Source organism: Vidua chalybeata, chromosome Z (genome assembly GCF_026979565.1).
Source record: "Vidua chalybeata isolate OUT-0048 chromosome Z, bVidCha1 merged haplotype, whole genome shotgun sequence".
NCBI lineage: Eukaryota > Metazoa > Chordata > Aves > Passeriformes > Viduidae > Vidua > Vidua chalybeata.
The window spans coordinates 67,232,297-67,248,576 of NC_071570.1; the positions used below are offsets into that span (position 1 = coordinate 67,232,297).

Here is a 16,280-nt window from a genome sequence, read left to right on the forward strand (position 1 = left end):
AATTCAGTGTCTGATGTGCTGAGGCCTGAGCTGCAAGCCTGAGCCACAGCTGACCTACAAGATAGATCCTGGGGTCTTAACCCCATCAGTATTTAGCTAAAAATAGACTACAAAGACATGCCAGCTCTGTATAAGCTTGTGTAGTTATCTGCAAGAAATATATAATTTTAGGAAACTTTCCCAACTGACATGAATACAGGCTTCTGTTGGGTATTTTGGGGGAAACTCCTCCCAGCCCAGGCCTGGGCTCTGGCCAAGGCCTGGCCCTGGCTGGTGGGGAGGTGTGCCATCAGATCCAGGAGTTGTTGTGCTAAAAATACAATCAGGTCACTTTGTCCTTGCACGTCTTGCATCATGGGCATCTCAGATGCACCTGCAAGACACACAGCTATGAGGGGCCCTGCAGCCCAGCTGCTGCGCTTTGGCACTGCAGTCATTCATCCCCTAAACACAAGGGCAGTGGACTTGAACTGCAAAGCCTCTCTTTGCAGTGGTATTGCTTTTTCCCTGCAGCCTCCATGGGCAGAGGCTTTCTGGGAGCAGGGGCCATCAGAGCCTGTGTCCTGAAACAGACCCAGTAAAATAAGCAGATCCTGCTGCCTTCTGCTACTGTTGATCCTACCAGCAACTCCCCTGGCAGTTCCTTCAGGGCACTTCACACAGAGGGCTTCCATCATTTTAGTGCTTGTGAGACCTTGTTGCTTCCCAGTTGTCCTGGATTTTGGAGCATCTCAGCGCTTGTGTCCACGGCCCTTCCTTCATCCCCAGCCTGCATCAGTCACAGTCACTGTTGCCTCCCCCTTGCTGCAGCTCATTTGCCAAAGTGCTGCCAAAGGCAGCGGAGCTGGCTCAGGATCCCTGTTGGCTTCTGGTCTCCAGGATGAGCTTCAGAGGGACACTTGGAGCGCTGCCTAAAGAGCTGCCCCTGAGATGGGGTTGGATTTGTCATCCCTGGTGGCTCCTGCTTGGAGTTCTACTCTCAGTGGAGTCCCGGAGTTTCCTCAGCAGGCCTCTGCAGCGAGTTCTGAGCCAACGTGTAGCTCTGCTGCCATCCCAAATCTGCGCTTCCCTTCCCCAGCCCGAGTGCAAGTCCTGGGCATGGCCAGGGATTTTCATGGCCAAAATCCTCCAGCATTTACATCTGCTCATGGCTTTGGGTAGCACAGATCACAAAACACCCATTGCAGTTGACAAATGGCATTTCCTGCAGATTGCTACAGCCGCACTGCTGACCGACAAATACATGAGAATCCATTTCAGTTGGAAAACGTGATTTATTGCAAAGTGCTACACCCACACTGACAATACAGAACTATACAAATCTCACTTACGGTTAAAAACAGGAATTTATTAGATTATTATAACCAGTCTAGGTAAAAAATATACAAAAAAAAACAAACAAAAAAAAATATACAAATACCAACTTCAGTTAACAAAATTAATTTATTGCCAACCTCTACAACAACTCACTATACACAAAGATCAATTAAGTGTTTAACAACTTAATTTATTACATAATCCTACAAGCAAACAGCCCATATAGAAATATAGAAATATGCATTCCCTCCCCAAGCAACCTTGTACCAAGAACTCAACTGAGAGAATTATACAACTATAGATTGCCATACATGTGCAAATAGAACTAAATACATATATACACACACATATATATAAACACATATATAACAATAGACGTAAATATAGATTAAATATTACATATTATATACAATATATATATAAAGAGATATAGAACATATATATATATATATATATAGAGATATAGAACATATATATATATAAAGAGATATAGAATTTACAAATATCACTGTGCCAAGATAAATATCCATACAAATGGATATTTATACAGCAATACAAATATACAGCTATACATCTGGATACATACGTAAAAATAATTACACACGGAGATGGATCAATATACATATGAAGGTATGAAAATAGACGCATCTACCAATACAAATACCAATGTACCTATTTAAAGAGCCATAGATCTATGACTGCATCAACAGACATAAATAGCAACAAAACTGCATACATAGGAAATAGAACTAAACACAGATGAAACAACATACCTGTATACTTAGATACATATATACACATATATGTAATCACAAACATATATGTATATATATATACAAATATATACAGAGCATACACCCATAAATAGTACAACAGACATATAGAAAAAACCCATACAAATGGCAACATCCATATGTAAATATCTATGTAATTATCACTGTGTATGTGCAAGTCCATGTATCTCTAAACAGAACTGCAAGCAGAGGGATCCCAGCTGCCCCATCTTCAAAGCCTCTCCCTCGGTCTCTTCCTCCTGTGCAGAGCAGCTCTCCTGGACAGGGACAGCAGATGGCACAGCTGGGAAGCAAAAGGAACACTGAGTCAGTACGGGGACGTTTCCCTTGGCAGCAGCTGCACTTGCATCAGGGAAGAGAAGATCTCGGAGCCTCCCCAGAGGGTTAGAAAGAAAAAGCAGCCGAGCGGGCCAGGCTGCGGGAGCGCGGCCGCGGCGGGACCGTCCCGCAGCCCCGGCAGCCCGGCACAGCCGGCACGGCTCCCGGGCCCTGCCGGCACAGCCGCCTTGCCCAAGGACAGCCCCTGTGCCGGCCGGGGCAGCTGCGCTGAGCAGCCCCAGCACGGGCAGGGCCCGCTCCTGCCCCGCCGGGCAGCGCCCACGGCCACAGCCCACGCCACCCTCAGCCCCACCCTGCCTCCCCGGCCCTGTGGCCTCACCCGGGCTCTCTCCAGCGTGGCAGCAGCAGGTCCCCGTTCCCTGCTCTTGCTGCTGGCCTTCAGCTTCTCCCTGCTGGCTCCCGTCAGTCTCCGGCTGTCCTCTAGGTCTTCACTGCAGCTGTGGCAAAAGCGGAGGCCCTGGAATTGGTTCCAAGGCCTGGCAGAGCTGCAGTCCCGGAGCCCTCTGTGCTCCCTGCTGGCCCCTCCATCCCCTCAGCCCCGCCATGCTCTCGGCAAACCCCCAGCCCCCTTCAGTTTCTTCAGCCCCTCACAGTCCTCTCACCCCATCAGTCCCTTCTGACCCATCCCGTTCCCCTAGACCCGCCACCCCCTCGGCCTGGGCCACTTCCCCGTCACCTCAGCGCCACCATCGCCCTGGGCTGTCCCACACCCCTCAGCCCCAGCAGCACCTCAGGGTCACCGTCCCTTCAGCGTCACCGCCCCCTCAGCCCCCTCAGTCTCACCGTCCTGCAGCAGCTCCTCAGGGGACAGTGCCTGGGGCCACCGGCAGCTCCCACCGCTCCAGGGACACCCGGGGCTGGAACTGCTGCTCCGCCCGGCCCGGCCGCCAGCTCGGACCCAGCACAGGGAGAGGGGACAGAGGGGGCACAGGGGGAAAAGCAAGAGGTGAGGGAGGAAGCAGAGCAGGGGAAGAGGTTAAAAACAGCCCTATACCTATACAGATATCAATCTATGTAACTAAGCCCCCATATATCAATATAAATATGCCTATCTATAAATGAAACTATATATATGTAAATGTAACTATACACATGTATAAATGCAACTATGGACATCTATAACTATAACTGCACATCTAAAAATATAAATATATACACCTAAAACTAAAAATAAATTAACTATACAAATCTCTTTCTATATAGATAGATAAATATAACTACATAAATCTCTAAACACAACTACATAGATCAATAAATATAACTATATACATCTATAAATATAACTAGAGATAGAGGAATTCCACCTGCCCAGTGGTCACAGGCTCTCCCTCTGTCTCTTCCTGCCACACAGGGCAGCCCTCCTGGAGAAGCTGATCACACGGGATCTGGGAAGCAAAGGGAACACTGAGTCAATACTGGCCCTTGTGCAAGTGTCCCTTGAGCGCCAATTGTCCTTCTATCAGGGACTTTAAAAGACGGCCTGAAAGGCAGACTCTCGCTTGGCAATTTGAAGCCTGCTCTTTAAAGAACAGGGATCCTTCCAAGTGTTCAAAACTGAGCTGTGTAAAGTATTTAAGTATCCTGATAAAGTCTCAGCACCCACAGTGCAAATGGCACCCACAAGAGTTTGAAACACAGACAGTCCCAGTGACAGAGAGACCACAGTGCTCACTGAAATGGCTGAAGGCTGCTGGGGGCTGAGTTATGAACCAAACTGGGACACCCAGCTTGGTGGCACAACCCCCACAAGGTCAGGTTTATTCCCTGCTCTCTTGCCACAGCAGAGGACTCCGTGTCAGAGCCTCTGGAGAAGCATGGAGGGCAGAGCTCAGGGAGGTTGTTCATGTGCCTTTGAACTAAAGGCACCAGGAAGCACCAACCCTGCAGACAAGAACTCAACTCTTCTCATCTCCCTTCCTGCCAGAGGCAGGCTCAGAGCAGCCGTCTCACACCTCTCTAAACCAATGGGGGCTTTGTCCTTACCAAGCTCCTCGGGCTCTGGGGAACTGTTCCCGCAGCTCTCCGTGCCTGATGAAGTTTCCTCTGCTGCAGCCCGGTTCACAGGCTCCCCTCCTGAAGACTCAGGGGCAACATTAATATTGCCCTTAAAGAACCAGAGAAAAAAAGAAAAATACAGATCATTCAGTATTTTGTTGGAATCACATCAAGGATACAGTTACTCTCCTTCTCCATGTAACAACATTCAAAAGCTCTCAGCCCAGCCTCTTCCATTCCCCTCCAATAGGTTACCTGAGCAGAGGGAGACCTTTCAGGCAGGGATCTCCTGATCTCCTGGATCATTTGCTCTACAGCAAAGCCAAGATCCACTGGTGGCCATTCCTTTTCCTCAGGTGCATTCCAGGCTGAGCTGGAGGCCATCGATGCTGCACAGCCTGCACTGCTAGATGGAGCGCTGGGGGCTGAAGTGTCTGAGGTGGCTGCAAGAATCCAAACACATTGGTCACGCTCCACAACGTGGCTCTGGGACACAGATCTCTGTTGCTGCCTTGGATCAAACATCACAGAAAGCATGCAGGAAAAGCAGGCAGAGAATCTTTTGGCTTTCTAGGTGCCCCTTCTTAATAGGCTTGACAATTTCGGGCCGAGAATGACAGAGCCTTGTGGAAAAATACTTCAAATGGTCACTTCTCATGACCTTTTGGATTTTCCAAAGGCTACAACTCTTTTCCTACCTCGTGGGTCGTAGGCTGGGGGCTGCTGCTCCCTGTGGAGATGCTGGAAGCTGCAGGGCGGGATCCTGAGCACCTCCCGGTCGATCGGAGGCAGCTGCCCCCCGCAGAGCTCCTGGAAGCGGCTGCGGGGCCCCTCCCGCCCGAGCGGCAGCAGCGGCTCCCCGTGGAAAGCGAGCAACTCGCAGGGCGGGACCCGTAGCACCTCCCGCTCGGCGGGCAGCGGCTGCTCCCCATAGAGCTCCCGGAAGCGGCTCGGCCCCTCCCGCCGGGCCGGCACCGGCCGGTCCCTGTGCAGCAGGTGGAAGCTGCAGGGCGGGCGCCGGGCGAGCAGCGGCCGCTCCCCGGGGGGCTGCTGGAAGCGGCCGGGCCGGGGACTGCGCAGCTCCCGCCCGTCCGGCAGCGTCCGTTCCCTGTGCAGCAGGAGGAAGCCGCTGGGCGGGCGCCCGGGCGGCAGCGGCGGCCGCTCCCTGGAGAGCGGCTGGAAGCGACTGCGCCCGTCCCGCCCGTCCGGCAGCGGCCGCGCCCCGGGGAGCTGCTGGGAGCCGCAGGGCGGGCGCCTGCGGCCCTCCTGCCCCGCCGCCGGCCGCCGCCTGTTGGCCGCGCTCCGGCGCCTGATGCGGAGCAGGAGGTCGGGGCGGTCGCGGCGAAAGCAGGGGTTGCTGTAGTGGAGCCAGGTCCCGGCATCGCCCGGCGCAGCCGAGCCAACCCAGCCCGGCACCTTGTGGAAGCCGTAGCGGTAGAGCTGGCGCACGAAGCTGCGGAACTGCGTGGCCCTGAAGGTGTGCGGGGCCGGCCCCTGGGCGTCGCCCGGGCTGAGCAGCTCCCGCTCGAAAAGGGAGCGGTCGATGAGCAGTCCCCGGGCCCGGCTGTCCCAGCGCACGGAGTGGACGCGGGGGCTGTTCACCAGGCGCCACAGCTTGGCGGGGAAGGTGCTGGCGCTGAGCCCGGCGGGCAGCGGCAGCTCTGCCATGGCGCTGATCGCCGACTGGTGCCACAACGGCCGGAGCGCAACGGCCGCGGCTGCGCCGGCGGCGCGCGGCCTGAGGGGGGCGCTGCGCACGGGCCCGCGCGCGCCCAGCGCGGCCCCTGCGCGGGCCGGACTTGGCAGGGACGAGCGCGGCAGAGCCGGGGCTGCGGGCACGGCGTGGGCCGGGCGGCTGCCGGGGCCGGCCGGGGTCGGCACGGCAGGGAAGGGATGGGCAGCGCAAGGGAAGCCCCTGGCGAGGCCACTGGGAGCGGTGGCGGGCTCTGTCCCCACGCTGCATCCCGTGCCTGGGTCACCAGTGACTGCAGAGAGGAAGGACATTGCTCTGTCTTGGCTGGGGAAAGGATGAAAAGGGGGGATTAGAAAACATTTATTTGGTCTCCTTTTCAGCAGACTAGCTATTGTTATCTCACCATGCCTGCCTGTCTTTGGCAGACTTGGCACATTTTCTGTGGAATCAGCAAGAGCAGCAAGAAGGGGCAGCAATTTTTTCAGCATTGTCATCAAAGCTAAAGTGCTGTCCCATGGATGGATGTTGCTTTATGCAAGGGATTCATGGCCTACAGTCACAGTGAACTCATGCTTGTGTCTTCCCAAACATCCTTTCCTCAGAAATCACCTCTTATTTTTCTTCTCCCCATCTGGGGAGGGTTCCAATGCCAATGCCTCTTGTAAAAAACTCTTGTCACTGTAGACTGAAAAAGGAGATCTTGCAATGGAAAGAGACTCCCTAGAGCTGCTGTGGAGAGCTGGAGGGGGAAGCTTTGTCCTTTAGTCTTGAAGTCTTGTTGGGGAGCTGCTTGTGCTCTGGGGGATGGACACCAATGATGTTTATCCAAGCCTTGCAGGTTCATTCCTGAGCTTCCTGACACACTACATAGACTTTGGGGTTGTTGTGTTGGGGCACAATTTTCAGTCTGGGGACTTTTTGAAATGCTTCAGTTATTCTTTTTCTTTTTTTTTTTTTTTTTTTTTTTTTTTTTTTTTTTTTTTAATTTTCTGCAGAAATATTGTCATAATCTATTGCTTCCAGAGAATCTCTTCCTACTTTTTGGGGAACTTCCCTTCGCTGCCCTCCCAGATCAGGCCAATTCCCAGGGCCCCTTCCCAAAGTGAGGAGCAACCCATGGCCTCCACTCTCCAGCTGGAACAGAAGGAAGCACAGAGTTTGCTGTTGTGGGAGAGGAACTTCTCTTTCCTGCCTGCTTTCCCTTTGAGACAGGTTGGCGTGTGTTCATTTGATAAAGGGCGGTTTAATCTCTGAAGGAGTGGTGTTTCAAACTGCTCCATCCTCAAGCTCTTCTGTGGCTATCCTTGGACAAAAAGCCTCTTTGTGGGAGCTCCCAGTGGCAGCTTAAGGCAGGAGGTTGATATTTCAGGGTTGTGACTGCTGAAAGCAGTTGGTTTCTGGAGGTGTCCAGAGCTGGGAGTGCCTCCTTTTCTCACCTGCCTGCAGAAAAGGAAGCTGCAAAGTGTTGCTTCTTTTCTCTCCGACTTCCTTGTTTTCGCCCGGCTCCTTTTTCCCGGGGCGCTGGCCAGGCAATGCCGGGAGCAGTCGGAGAGAAGCAACAACTACCTTTGGGGTTTGTTTGATACAGACAGAGCTATTTTGAGAGCGCTACCATGACCAGGATAAAGAGACTCAAGAGATTGAACACTTGTTGTGCAGTCCAAAGTAGGTTGTATTTGCCCGATCGCCGCACGTACAAGTGACCATGATCAGGGGCTGAGTTACAGGTTATATAGGGGAAAATAAGAGATAAGGTGAAACCAATAGAACAATGCCCAGTATGAATGCATTATAGGTAAAATCCAATGGGAATAGCTTCAGGGGAAAGGATGAATACACGTAAAAATACAGAACAGAAACTCCAGCTTTAAGTTTAGGAAACAGAAACTCCCATTTCAAATTCACAAAGCCTTTTTGCTCTGTTTGCGTAGCTGTACACTACAACACAAAGTGGGAATTTCATTTGTGGAGATGGCCATCAGGGGTATTTTCCAAGAGGTGGGCTGGCAGAGAGGCAGGTCTCATGCCAAACTGGCTGTGTATTTGTTTTGATAGTGGGGAGGGCCAGAGACACAGACACAGACACCAGCTGATGGAATAGTGCCATTTACTGTAATGCAAAAGTGCAAAAAAGGAATAAAGGAAAAGCTAAGCAATGCACTTCATCATTATTAGAAAAGAAAGATACATCACCAGATAGCCCAATCCTTTGGGGTATCTGGTGATGTATCTGGGAAATCCTGAGGTGCCTCCACCTTTGCCAGCCACGAGGCTTCTGACAGCGCTGTAAGAGTAGCCCAGCTTTGATAGCGCTGGACGAGCAATGTGACAGAGCTTCTGCTCTGGGGACATCTGATTTCATTCTCCTCTTGGTTTTCACCCCAAGCCTGCCCAGGGCTCAAGGAGGAACCAAGGCCAGAGGTGGTCTTATCCGGTTTCCTAATGCCAGAAGGTGAAGACATGTTTCACCAATGAATGGATGCATCGATCCTTCTGATAGCAACACTTGGTTAAGAAGCAGATACATAGAACGTTTGGCTGGAAAGGTCATCTAGAGGGCAGCTTTGGCTCAGGTCCTGTTGTTGAGGCTTCAGTCAGGGCCTGTTGTTCAGGCCTTAGTCCTTCAGTATTTGGTGGTGCAAATCAATGCTGTGCAGAGCTGGAAACAAGCAAGTCTGTCTTTAGCACATTTGAGACAGGGAACAGGATTAGCCCTGCAAGGCCGGGCTAGGGCCAAGAGCAGAAGGCCAGCACCCTGCATTTGCCCACAGGCAGCTGTCCAGACCAAGAAGTCACTCCTGCCCAGGGGCTGAGGTGCCCGAAGCTGCCTCCCTGCAGTGCAGCTCTGCAGAGCCCGTGGAGCGCAGAGGGCCCTGGGCAGCCAGGGCAGCCCGGCTGCCCTGGAGCAAAGGAGTGTCCCGGAGAGAACCTGCTGTCCTTTGCTTTGGAACTGTTGTTCAGAGTCTTGTCATTAATCCACAGGGTCTGACAGGTTTTCCTTTCCACTCACAAATTTAACACAGCTTTTTGAGAAAATTGACTGATGTAGCTTGTGCTGGTGGTGGTGCTTTTGTCTGCAGGTCAGGGCTGGTGATTTGAACCAAGGACAGAGTCCACTGTTAACAACCCAATTTTGCCAAGTCAAGAAAACCATTCACAACTGGGCTACTGGGGCTGAGCAGTTTTCCTAGTTTTTAGATAGCTACGACCTTAAGAAACCCAACAGATTTTCCTCCATGAGGATACCAGCACTAGCATGGTGCCAATTTTTTCCACCTCTTTTCTGTGTCTTTGGTGCTTTTAGGAGTTCCTCAGTGCCCAGCAGGAATGAAAGGACCTGTGATAATGTGATTTGAGAGCTCTGTGTTGTGCCTTGCCACATGAGTGTTCACGACAAGCTGGACACCCCACTCGTGGGTCTGTCGAGTTAAATTCATCCCAATTCTGTGCAAACAGCAGCCCTGAGATGCTGAGAAGAGCACGGACAGTGGGTGGGTGTGCATGCAAACACCCGGGGCTGACTGCTGTGTGGGCAGAAGGTTTTGGACTGCTGTACATCTTCACTCTCCCAAGTTGGAGGAATATATCAAATCTATATGAAATGAAAATATTTATCAAAATATATCAAAATGTATCACACAACACATATGAATTTATCATATATGTAATTTATAATCTATATACTAAATATTATATATTTTAATATAGATACTATAATAAATAGATTATATAAAATATATACTTGATCTTTTTCTAAGCCATTGCCTGTGGGTCATATACATCGTCTCCTAGTGTTACTACATTTGTGTATTCTGGTACTACTTATTATAGTATCCATTTCCCTGGGAGTTCCTTCAGGGAACTTCACACAAAGGGCTCCCATCATTTCAGTGCTTGTCAGAACTTGTTGCTTCCCAGTTCTCCAGACTTCTGTATTTTGGAGCATGTCAGCACTTGTGTCCACGGCCCTTCCTTCATCCCCAGCCTGCATCAGTCACAGTCACTGTTGCCTCCCCCTTGCTGCAGCTCATTTGCCAAAGTGCTGCCAAAGGCAGCGGAGCTGGCTCGGGATCCCTGTTGGCTTCTGGTCTCCAGGATGAGCTTCAGAGGGACACTTGGAACGCTGCCTAAAGAGCTGCCCCTGAGATGGGGTTGGATTTGTCATCCCTGGTGGCTCCTGCTTGGAGTTCTACTCTCAGTGGAGTCCTGGAGTTTCCTCAGCAGGCCTCTGCAGCGAGTTCTGAGCCAACGTGTAGCTCTGCTGCCATCCCAAATCTGCGCTTCCCTTCCCCAGCCCGAGTGCAAGTCCTGGGCATGGCTGGAGATTTTCATGGCCAAAATCCTCCAGCATTTACATCTGCTCATGGCTTTGGGTAGCACAAACCTATACTTCTTTCAGTTGAATCACTGCATTTATTGCAGATAGTTACATCTGCACTAGTAATGTACAAATATGCAAGAAACCCCTTAAGTTTAAAAAAAAAATTATTTTAAATTGCTACACATGTGCTGCCAATGTATAATCATGCAAATATCAATTTAAGTTTAAAATCTAATTTATTGTGAGGATCCTGCTTTGTAAATATATGCAAATATCAGCTTCAGTTAAAAAAAATTAATTTATTGCAACTCTCTACAACAACTCAATATACACAAATATGAATTGAAGTTTAACACTTAAATTTTTTACATATTACTACAACTGTATGGCCCATGTACGAATACAGAAATATCAATATCCCTTTCAAAAGAATCTCAGATCCAGAACTAAATTAATAGAATTTTAGAACTATGCAACTCCATATATATTTAAATAGAAGTAAATACATAAGAATATACAGATGTAAATATGTATTATGTATTTCATTACATATATGACATATATAATATACACATAACAAACCTATCTATAAATATACAAATATCAATGGGCCAATAAAACAATCCATACAACCCCAGCAATAGAACTACACAGCTACAAAACTGTACAAGTATGTAAACATAACTAGAGATGCAAACAGATCAATATACATGCATCAATATAACAATACACATACATAGACACCTATACAAATATGAGTCTACGTGTGTAAATATCCCTATACTTGTAACTATCAAAGTCTAACTCTATGCATCCATAAACAGAACTAGATCAGAAGGGATTGCAGCCGCCGATGTCCCCAGGCTCTCCCTCGGTCTCTTCCTCCCGTGCAGAGCAGCTCTCCTGGACAGGGACAGCAGATGGCACAGCTGGGAAGCAAAGGGAACACTGAGTCAGTACGGGGACGTTTCCCTTGGCAGCAGCTGCACTTGCATCAGGGAAGAGAAGATCTCGGAGCCTCCCCAGAGGGTTAGAAAGAAAAAGCAGCCGAGCGGGCCAGGCTGCGGGAGCGCGGCCGCGGCGGGACTGTCCCGCAGCCCCGGCAGCCCGGCACAGCCGGCACGGCTCCCGGGCCCTGCCGGCACAGCTGCCTTGCCCAAGGACAGCCCCTGTGCCGGCCGGGGCAGCTGCGCTGAGCAGCCCCAGCACGGGCAGGGCCCGCTCCTGCCCCGCTGGACAGCCCCCACGGCCACAGCCCACGCCACCCTCAGCCCCACCCTGCCTCCCCGGCCCTGTGGCCTCACCCGGGCTCTCTCCAGCGTGGCAGCAGCAGGTCCCCGTTCCCTGCTCTTGCTGCTGGCCTTCAGCTTCTCCCTGCTGGCTCCCGTCAGTCTCCGGCTGTCCTCTAGGTCTTCACTGCAGCTGTGGCAAAAGCGGAGGCCCTGGAATTGGTTCCAAGGCCTGGCAGAGCTGCAGTCCCGGAGCCCTCTGTGCTCCCTGCTGGCCCCTCCATCCCCTCAGCCCCGCCATGCTCTCGGCAAACCCCCAGCCCCCTTCAGTTTCTTCAGCCCCTCACAGTCCTCTCACCCCATCAGTCCCTTCTGACCCATCCCGTTCCCCTAGACCCGCCACCCCCTCGGCCTGGGCCACTTCCCCGTCACCTCAGCGCCACCATCGCCCTGGGCTGTCCCACACCCCTCAGCCCCAGCAGCACCTCAGGGTCACCGTCCCTTCAGCGTCACCGCCCCCTCAGCCCCCTCAGTCTCACCGTCCTGCAGCAGCTCCTCAGGGGACAGTGCCTGGGGCCACCGGCAGCTCCCACCGCTCCAGGGACACCCGGGGCTGGAACTGCTGCTCCGCCCGGCCCGGCCGCCAGCTCGGACCCAGCACAGGGAGAGGGGACAGAGGGGGCACAGGGGGAAAAGCAAGAGGTGAGGGAGGAAGCAGAGCAGGGGAAGAGGTTAAAAACAGCCCTATACCTATACAGATATCAATCTATGTAACTAAGCCCCCATATATCAATATAAATATGCCTATCTATAAATGAAACTATATATATGTAAATGTAACTATACACATGTATAAATGCAACTATGGATATCTATAACTATAACTGCACATCTAAAAATATAAATATATACACCTAAAACTAAAAATAAATTAACTATACAAATCTCTTTCTATATAGATAGATAAATATAACTACATAAATCTCTAAACACAACTACATAGATCAATAAATATAACTATATACATCTATAAATATAACTAGAGATAGAGGAATTCCACCTGCCCAGTGGTCACAGGCTCTCCCTCTGTCTCTTCCTGCCACACAGGGCAGCCCTCCTGGAGAAGCTGATCACACGGGATCTGGGAAGCAAAGGGAACACTGAGTCAATACTGGCCCTTGTGCAAGTGTCCCTTGAGCGCCAATTGTCCTTCTATCAGGGACTTTAAAAGACGGCCTGAAAGGCAGACTCTCGCTTGGCAATTTGAAGCCTGCTCTTTAAAGAACAGGGATCCTTCCAAGTGTTCAAAACTGAGCTGTGTAAAGTATTTAAGTATCCTGATAAAGTCTCAGCACCCACAGTGCAAATGGCACCCACAAGAGTTTGAAACACAGACAGTCCCAGTGACAGAGAGACCACAGTGCTCACTGAAATGGCTGAAGGCTGCTGGGGGCTGAGTTATGAACCAAACTGGGACACCCAGCTTGGTGGCACAACCCCCACAAGGTCAGGTTTATTCCCTGCTCTCTTGCCACAGCAGAGGACTCCGTGTCAGAGCCTCTGGAGAAGCATGGAGGGCAGAGCTCAGGGAGGTTGTTCATGTGCCTTTGAACTAAAGGCACCAGGAAGCACCAACCCTGCAGACAAGAACTCAACTCTTCTCATCTCCCTTCCTGCCAGAGGCAGGCTCAGAGCAGCCGTCTCACACCTCTCTAAACCAATGGGGGCTTTGTCCTTACCAAGCTCCTCGGGCTCTGGGGAACTGTTCCCGCAGCTCTCCGTGCCTGATGAAGTTTCCTCTGCTGCAGCCCGGTTCACAGGCTCCCCTCCTGAAGACTCAGGGGCAACATTAATATTGCCCTTAAAGAACCAGAGAAAAAAAGAAAAATACAGATCATTCAGTATTTTGTTGGAATCACATCAAGGATACAGTTACTCTCCTTCTCCATGTAACAACATTCAAAAGCTCTCAGCCCAGCCTCTTCCATTCCCCTCCAATAGGTTACCTGAGCAGAGGGAGACCTTTCAGGCAGGGATCTCCTGATCTCCTGGATCATTTGCTCTACAGCAAAGCCAAGATCCACTGGTGGCCATTCCTTTTCCTCAGGTGCATTCCAGGCTGAGCTGGAGGCCATCGATGCTGCACAGCCTGCACTGCTAGATGGAGCGCTGGGGGCTGAAGTGTCTGAGGTGGCTGCAAGAATCCAAACACATTGGTCACGCTCCACAACGTGGCTCTGGGACACAGATCTCTGTTGCTGCCTTGGATCAAACATCACAGAAAGCATGCAGGAAAAGCAGGCAGAGAATCTTTTGGCTTTCTAGGTGCCCCTTCTTAATAGGCTTGACAATTTCGGGCCGAGAATGACAGAGCCTTGTGGAAAAATACTTCAAATGGTCACTTCTCATGACCTTTTGGATTTTCCAAAGGCTACAACTCTTTTCCTACCTCGTGGGTCGTAGGCTGGGGGCTGCTGCTCCCTGTGGAGATGCTGGAAGCTGCAGGGCGGGATCCTGAGCACCTCCCGGTCGATCGGAGGCAGCTGCCCCCCGCAGAGCTCCTGGAAGCGGCTGCGGGGCCCCTCCCGCCCGAGCGGCAGCAGCGGCTCCCCGTGGAAAGCGAGCAACTCGCAGGGCGGGACCCGTAGCACCTCCCGCTCGGCGGGCAGCGGCTGCTCCCCATAGAGCTCCCGGAAGCGGCTCGGCCCCTCCCGCCGGGCCGGCACCGGCCGGTCCCTGTGCAGCAGGTGGAAGCTGCAGGGCGGGCGCCGGGCGAGCAGCGGCCGCTCCCCGGGGGGCTGCTGGAAGCGGCCGGGCCGGGGACTGCGCAGCTCCCGCCCGTCCGGCAGCGTCCGTTCCCTGTGCAGCAGGAGGAAGCCGCTGGGCGGGCGCCCGGGCGGCAGCGGCGGCCGCTCCCTGGAGAGCGGCTGGAAGCGACTGCGCCCGTCCCGCCCGTCCGGCAGCGGCCGCGCCCCGGGGAGCTGCTGGGAGCCGCAGGGCGGGCGCCTGCGGCCCTCCTGCCCCGCCGCCGGCCGCCGCCTGTTGGCCGCGCTCCGGCGCCTGATGCGGAGCAGGAGGTCGGGGCGGTCGCGGCGAAAGCAGGGGTTGCTGTAGTGGAGCCAGGTCCCGGCATCGCCCGGCGCAGCCGAGCCAACCCAGCCCGGCACCTTGTGGAAGCCGTAGCGGTAGAGCTGGCGCACGAAGCTGCGGAACTGCGTGGCCCTGAAGGTGTGCGGGGCCGGCCCCTGGGCGTCGCCCGGGCTGAGCAGCTCCCGCTCGAAAAGGGAGCGGTCGATGAGCAGTCCCCGGGCCCGGCTGTCCCAGCGCACGGAGTGGACGCGGGGGCTGTTCACCAGGCGCCACAGCTTGGCGGGGAAGGTGCTGGCGCTGAGCCCGGCGGGCAGCGGCAGCTCTGCCATGGCGCTGATCGCCGACTGGTGCCACAACGGCCGGAGCGCAACGGCCGCGGCTGCGCCGGCGGCGCGCGGCCTGAGGGGGGCGCTGCGCACGGGCCCGCGCGCGCCCAGCGCGGCCCCTGCGCGGGCCGGACTTGGCAGGGACGAGCGCGGCAGAGCCGGGGCTGCGGGCACGGCGTGGGCCGGGCGGCTGCCGGGGCCGGCCGGGGTCGGCACGGCAGGGAAGGGATGGGCAGCGCAAGGGAAGCCCCTGGCGAGGCCACTGGGAGCGGTGGCGGGCTCTGTCCCCACGCTGCATCCCGTGCCTGGGTCACCAGTGACTGCAGAGAGGAAGGACATTGCTCTGTCTTGGCTGGGGAAAGGATGAAAAGGGGGGATTAGAAAACATTTATTTGGTCTCCTTTTCAGCAGACTAGCTATTGTTATCTCACCATGCCTGCCTGTCTTTGGCAGACTTGGCACATTTTCTGTGGAATCAGCAAGAGCAGCAAGAAGGGGCAGCAATTTTTTCAGCATTGTCATCAAAGCTAAAGTGCTGTCCCATGGATGGATGTTGCTTTATGCAAGGGATTCATGGCCTACAGTCACAGTGAACTCATGCTTGTGTCTTCCCAAACATCCTTTCCTCAGAAATCACCTCTTATTTTTCTTCTCCCCATCTGGGGAGGGTTCCAATGCCAATGCCTCTTGTAAAAAACTCTTGTCACTGTAGACTGAAAAAGGAGATCTTGCAATGGAAAGAGACTCCCTAGAGCTGCTGTGGAGAGCTGGAGGGGGAAGCTTTGTCCTTTAGTCTTGAAGTCTTGTTGGGGAGCTGCTTGTGCTCTGGGGGATGGACACCAATGATGTTTATCCAAGCCTTGCAGGTTCATTCCTGAGCTTCCTGACACACTACATAGACTTTGGACTTTGGGGTTGTTGTGTTGGGGCACAATTTTCAGTCTGGGGACTTTTTGAAATGCTTCAGTTATTCTTTTTTTTTTTTTTTTTTTTTTTTTTTTTTTTTTAATTTTCTGCAGAAATATTGTCATAATCTATTGCTTCCAGAGAATCTCTTCCTACTTTTTGGGGAACTTCCCTTCGCTGCCCTCCCAGATCAGGCCAATTCCCAGGGCCCCTTCCCAAAGTGAGGAGCAACCCATGGCCTCCACTCTCCAGCTGGAACAGAAGGAAGCA

General features: G+C 52.7%; 2 protein-coding genes across 2 annotated transcripts; both read right to left on the reverse strand.

Moving 5' to 3' along the window:
• Window positions 1–1,424: 1,424 nt before the first annotated feature.
• Window positions 1,425–6,147, reverse strand: LOC128782113 (uncharacterized). The gene is made up of 6 exons (XM_053932274.1): window positions 5,144–6,147; window positions 4,701–4,888; window positions 4,434–4,554; window positions 3,234–3,835; window positions 2,770–2,887; window positions 1,425–2,394 (listed from the first exon to the last, which is right to left on the reverse strand). Exons 1-4 carry the CDS (start codon window positions 6,111–6,113, stop codon window positions 3,825–3,827), a joined length of 1,290 nt encoding a protein of 429 aa, XP_053788249.1. The 5' UTR covers window positions 6,114–6,147; the 3' UTR covers window positions 1,425–2,394; window positions 2,770–2,887; window positions 3,234–3,824.
• A 4,591-nt stretch (window positions 6,148–10,738) lies between these two features.
• On the reverse strand, window positions 10,739–15,141 carry LOC128782109 (uncharacterized). Its single transcript, XM_053932269.1, has 6 exons — window positions 14,138–15,141; window positions 13,695–13,882; window positions 13,428–13,548; window positions 12,228–12,829; window positions 11,764–11,881; window positions 10,739–11,388 (listed from the first exon to the last, which is right to left on the reverse strand). The coding sequence occupies exons 1-4, from the start codon at window positions 15,105–15,107 to the stop codon at window positions 12,819–12,821; spliced, it is 1,290 nt and encodes a 429-aa protein (XP_053788244.1). The 5' UTR covers window positions 15,108–15,141; the 3' UTR covers window positions 10,739–11,388; window positions 11,764–11,881; window positions 12,228–12,818.
• Window positions 15,142–16,280: the final 1,139 nt, after the last annotated feature.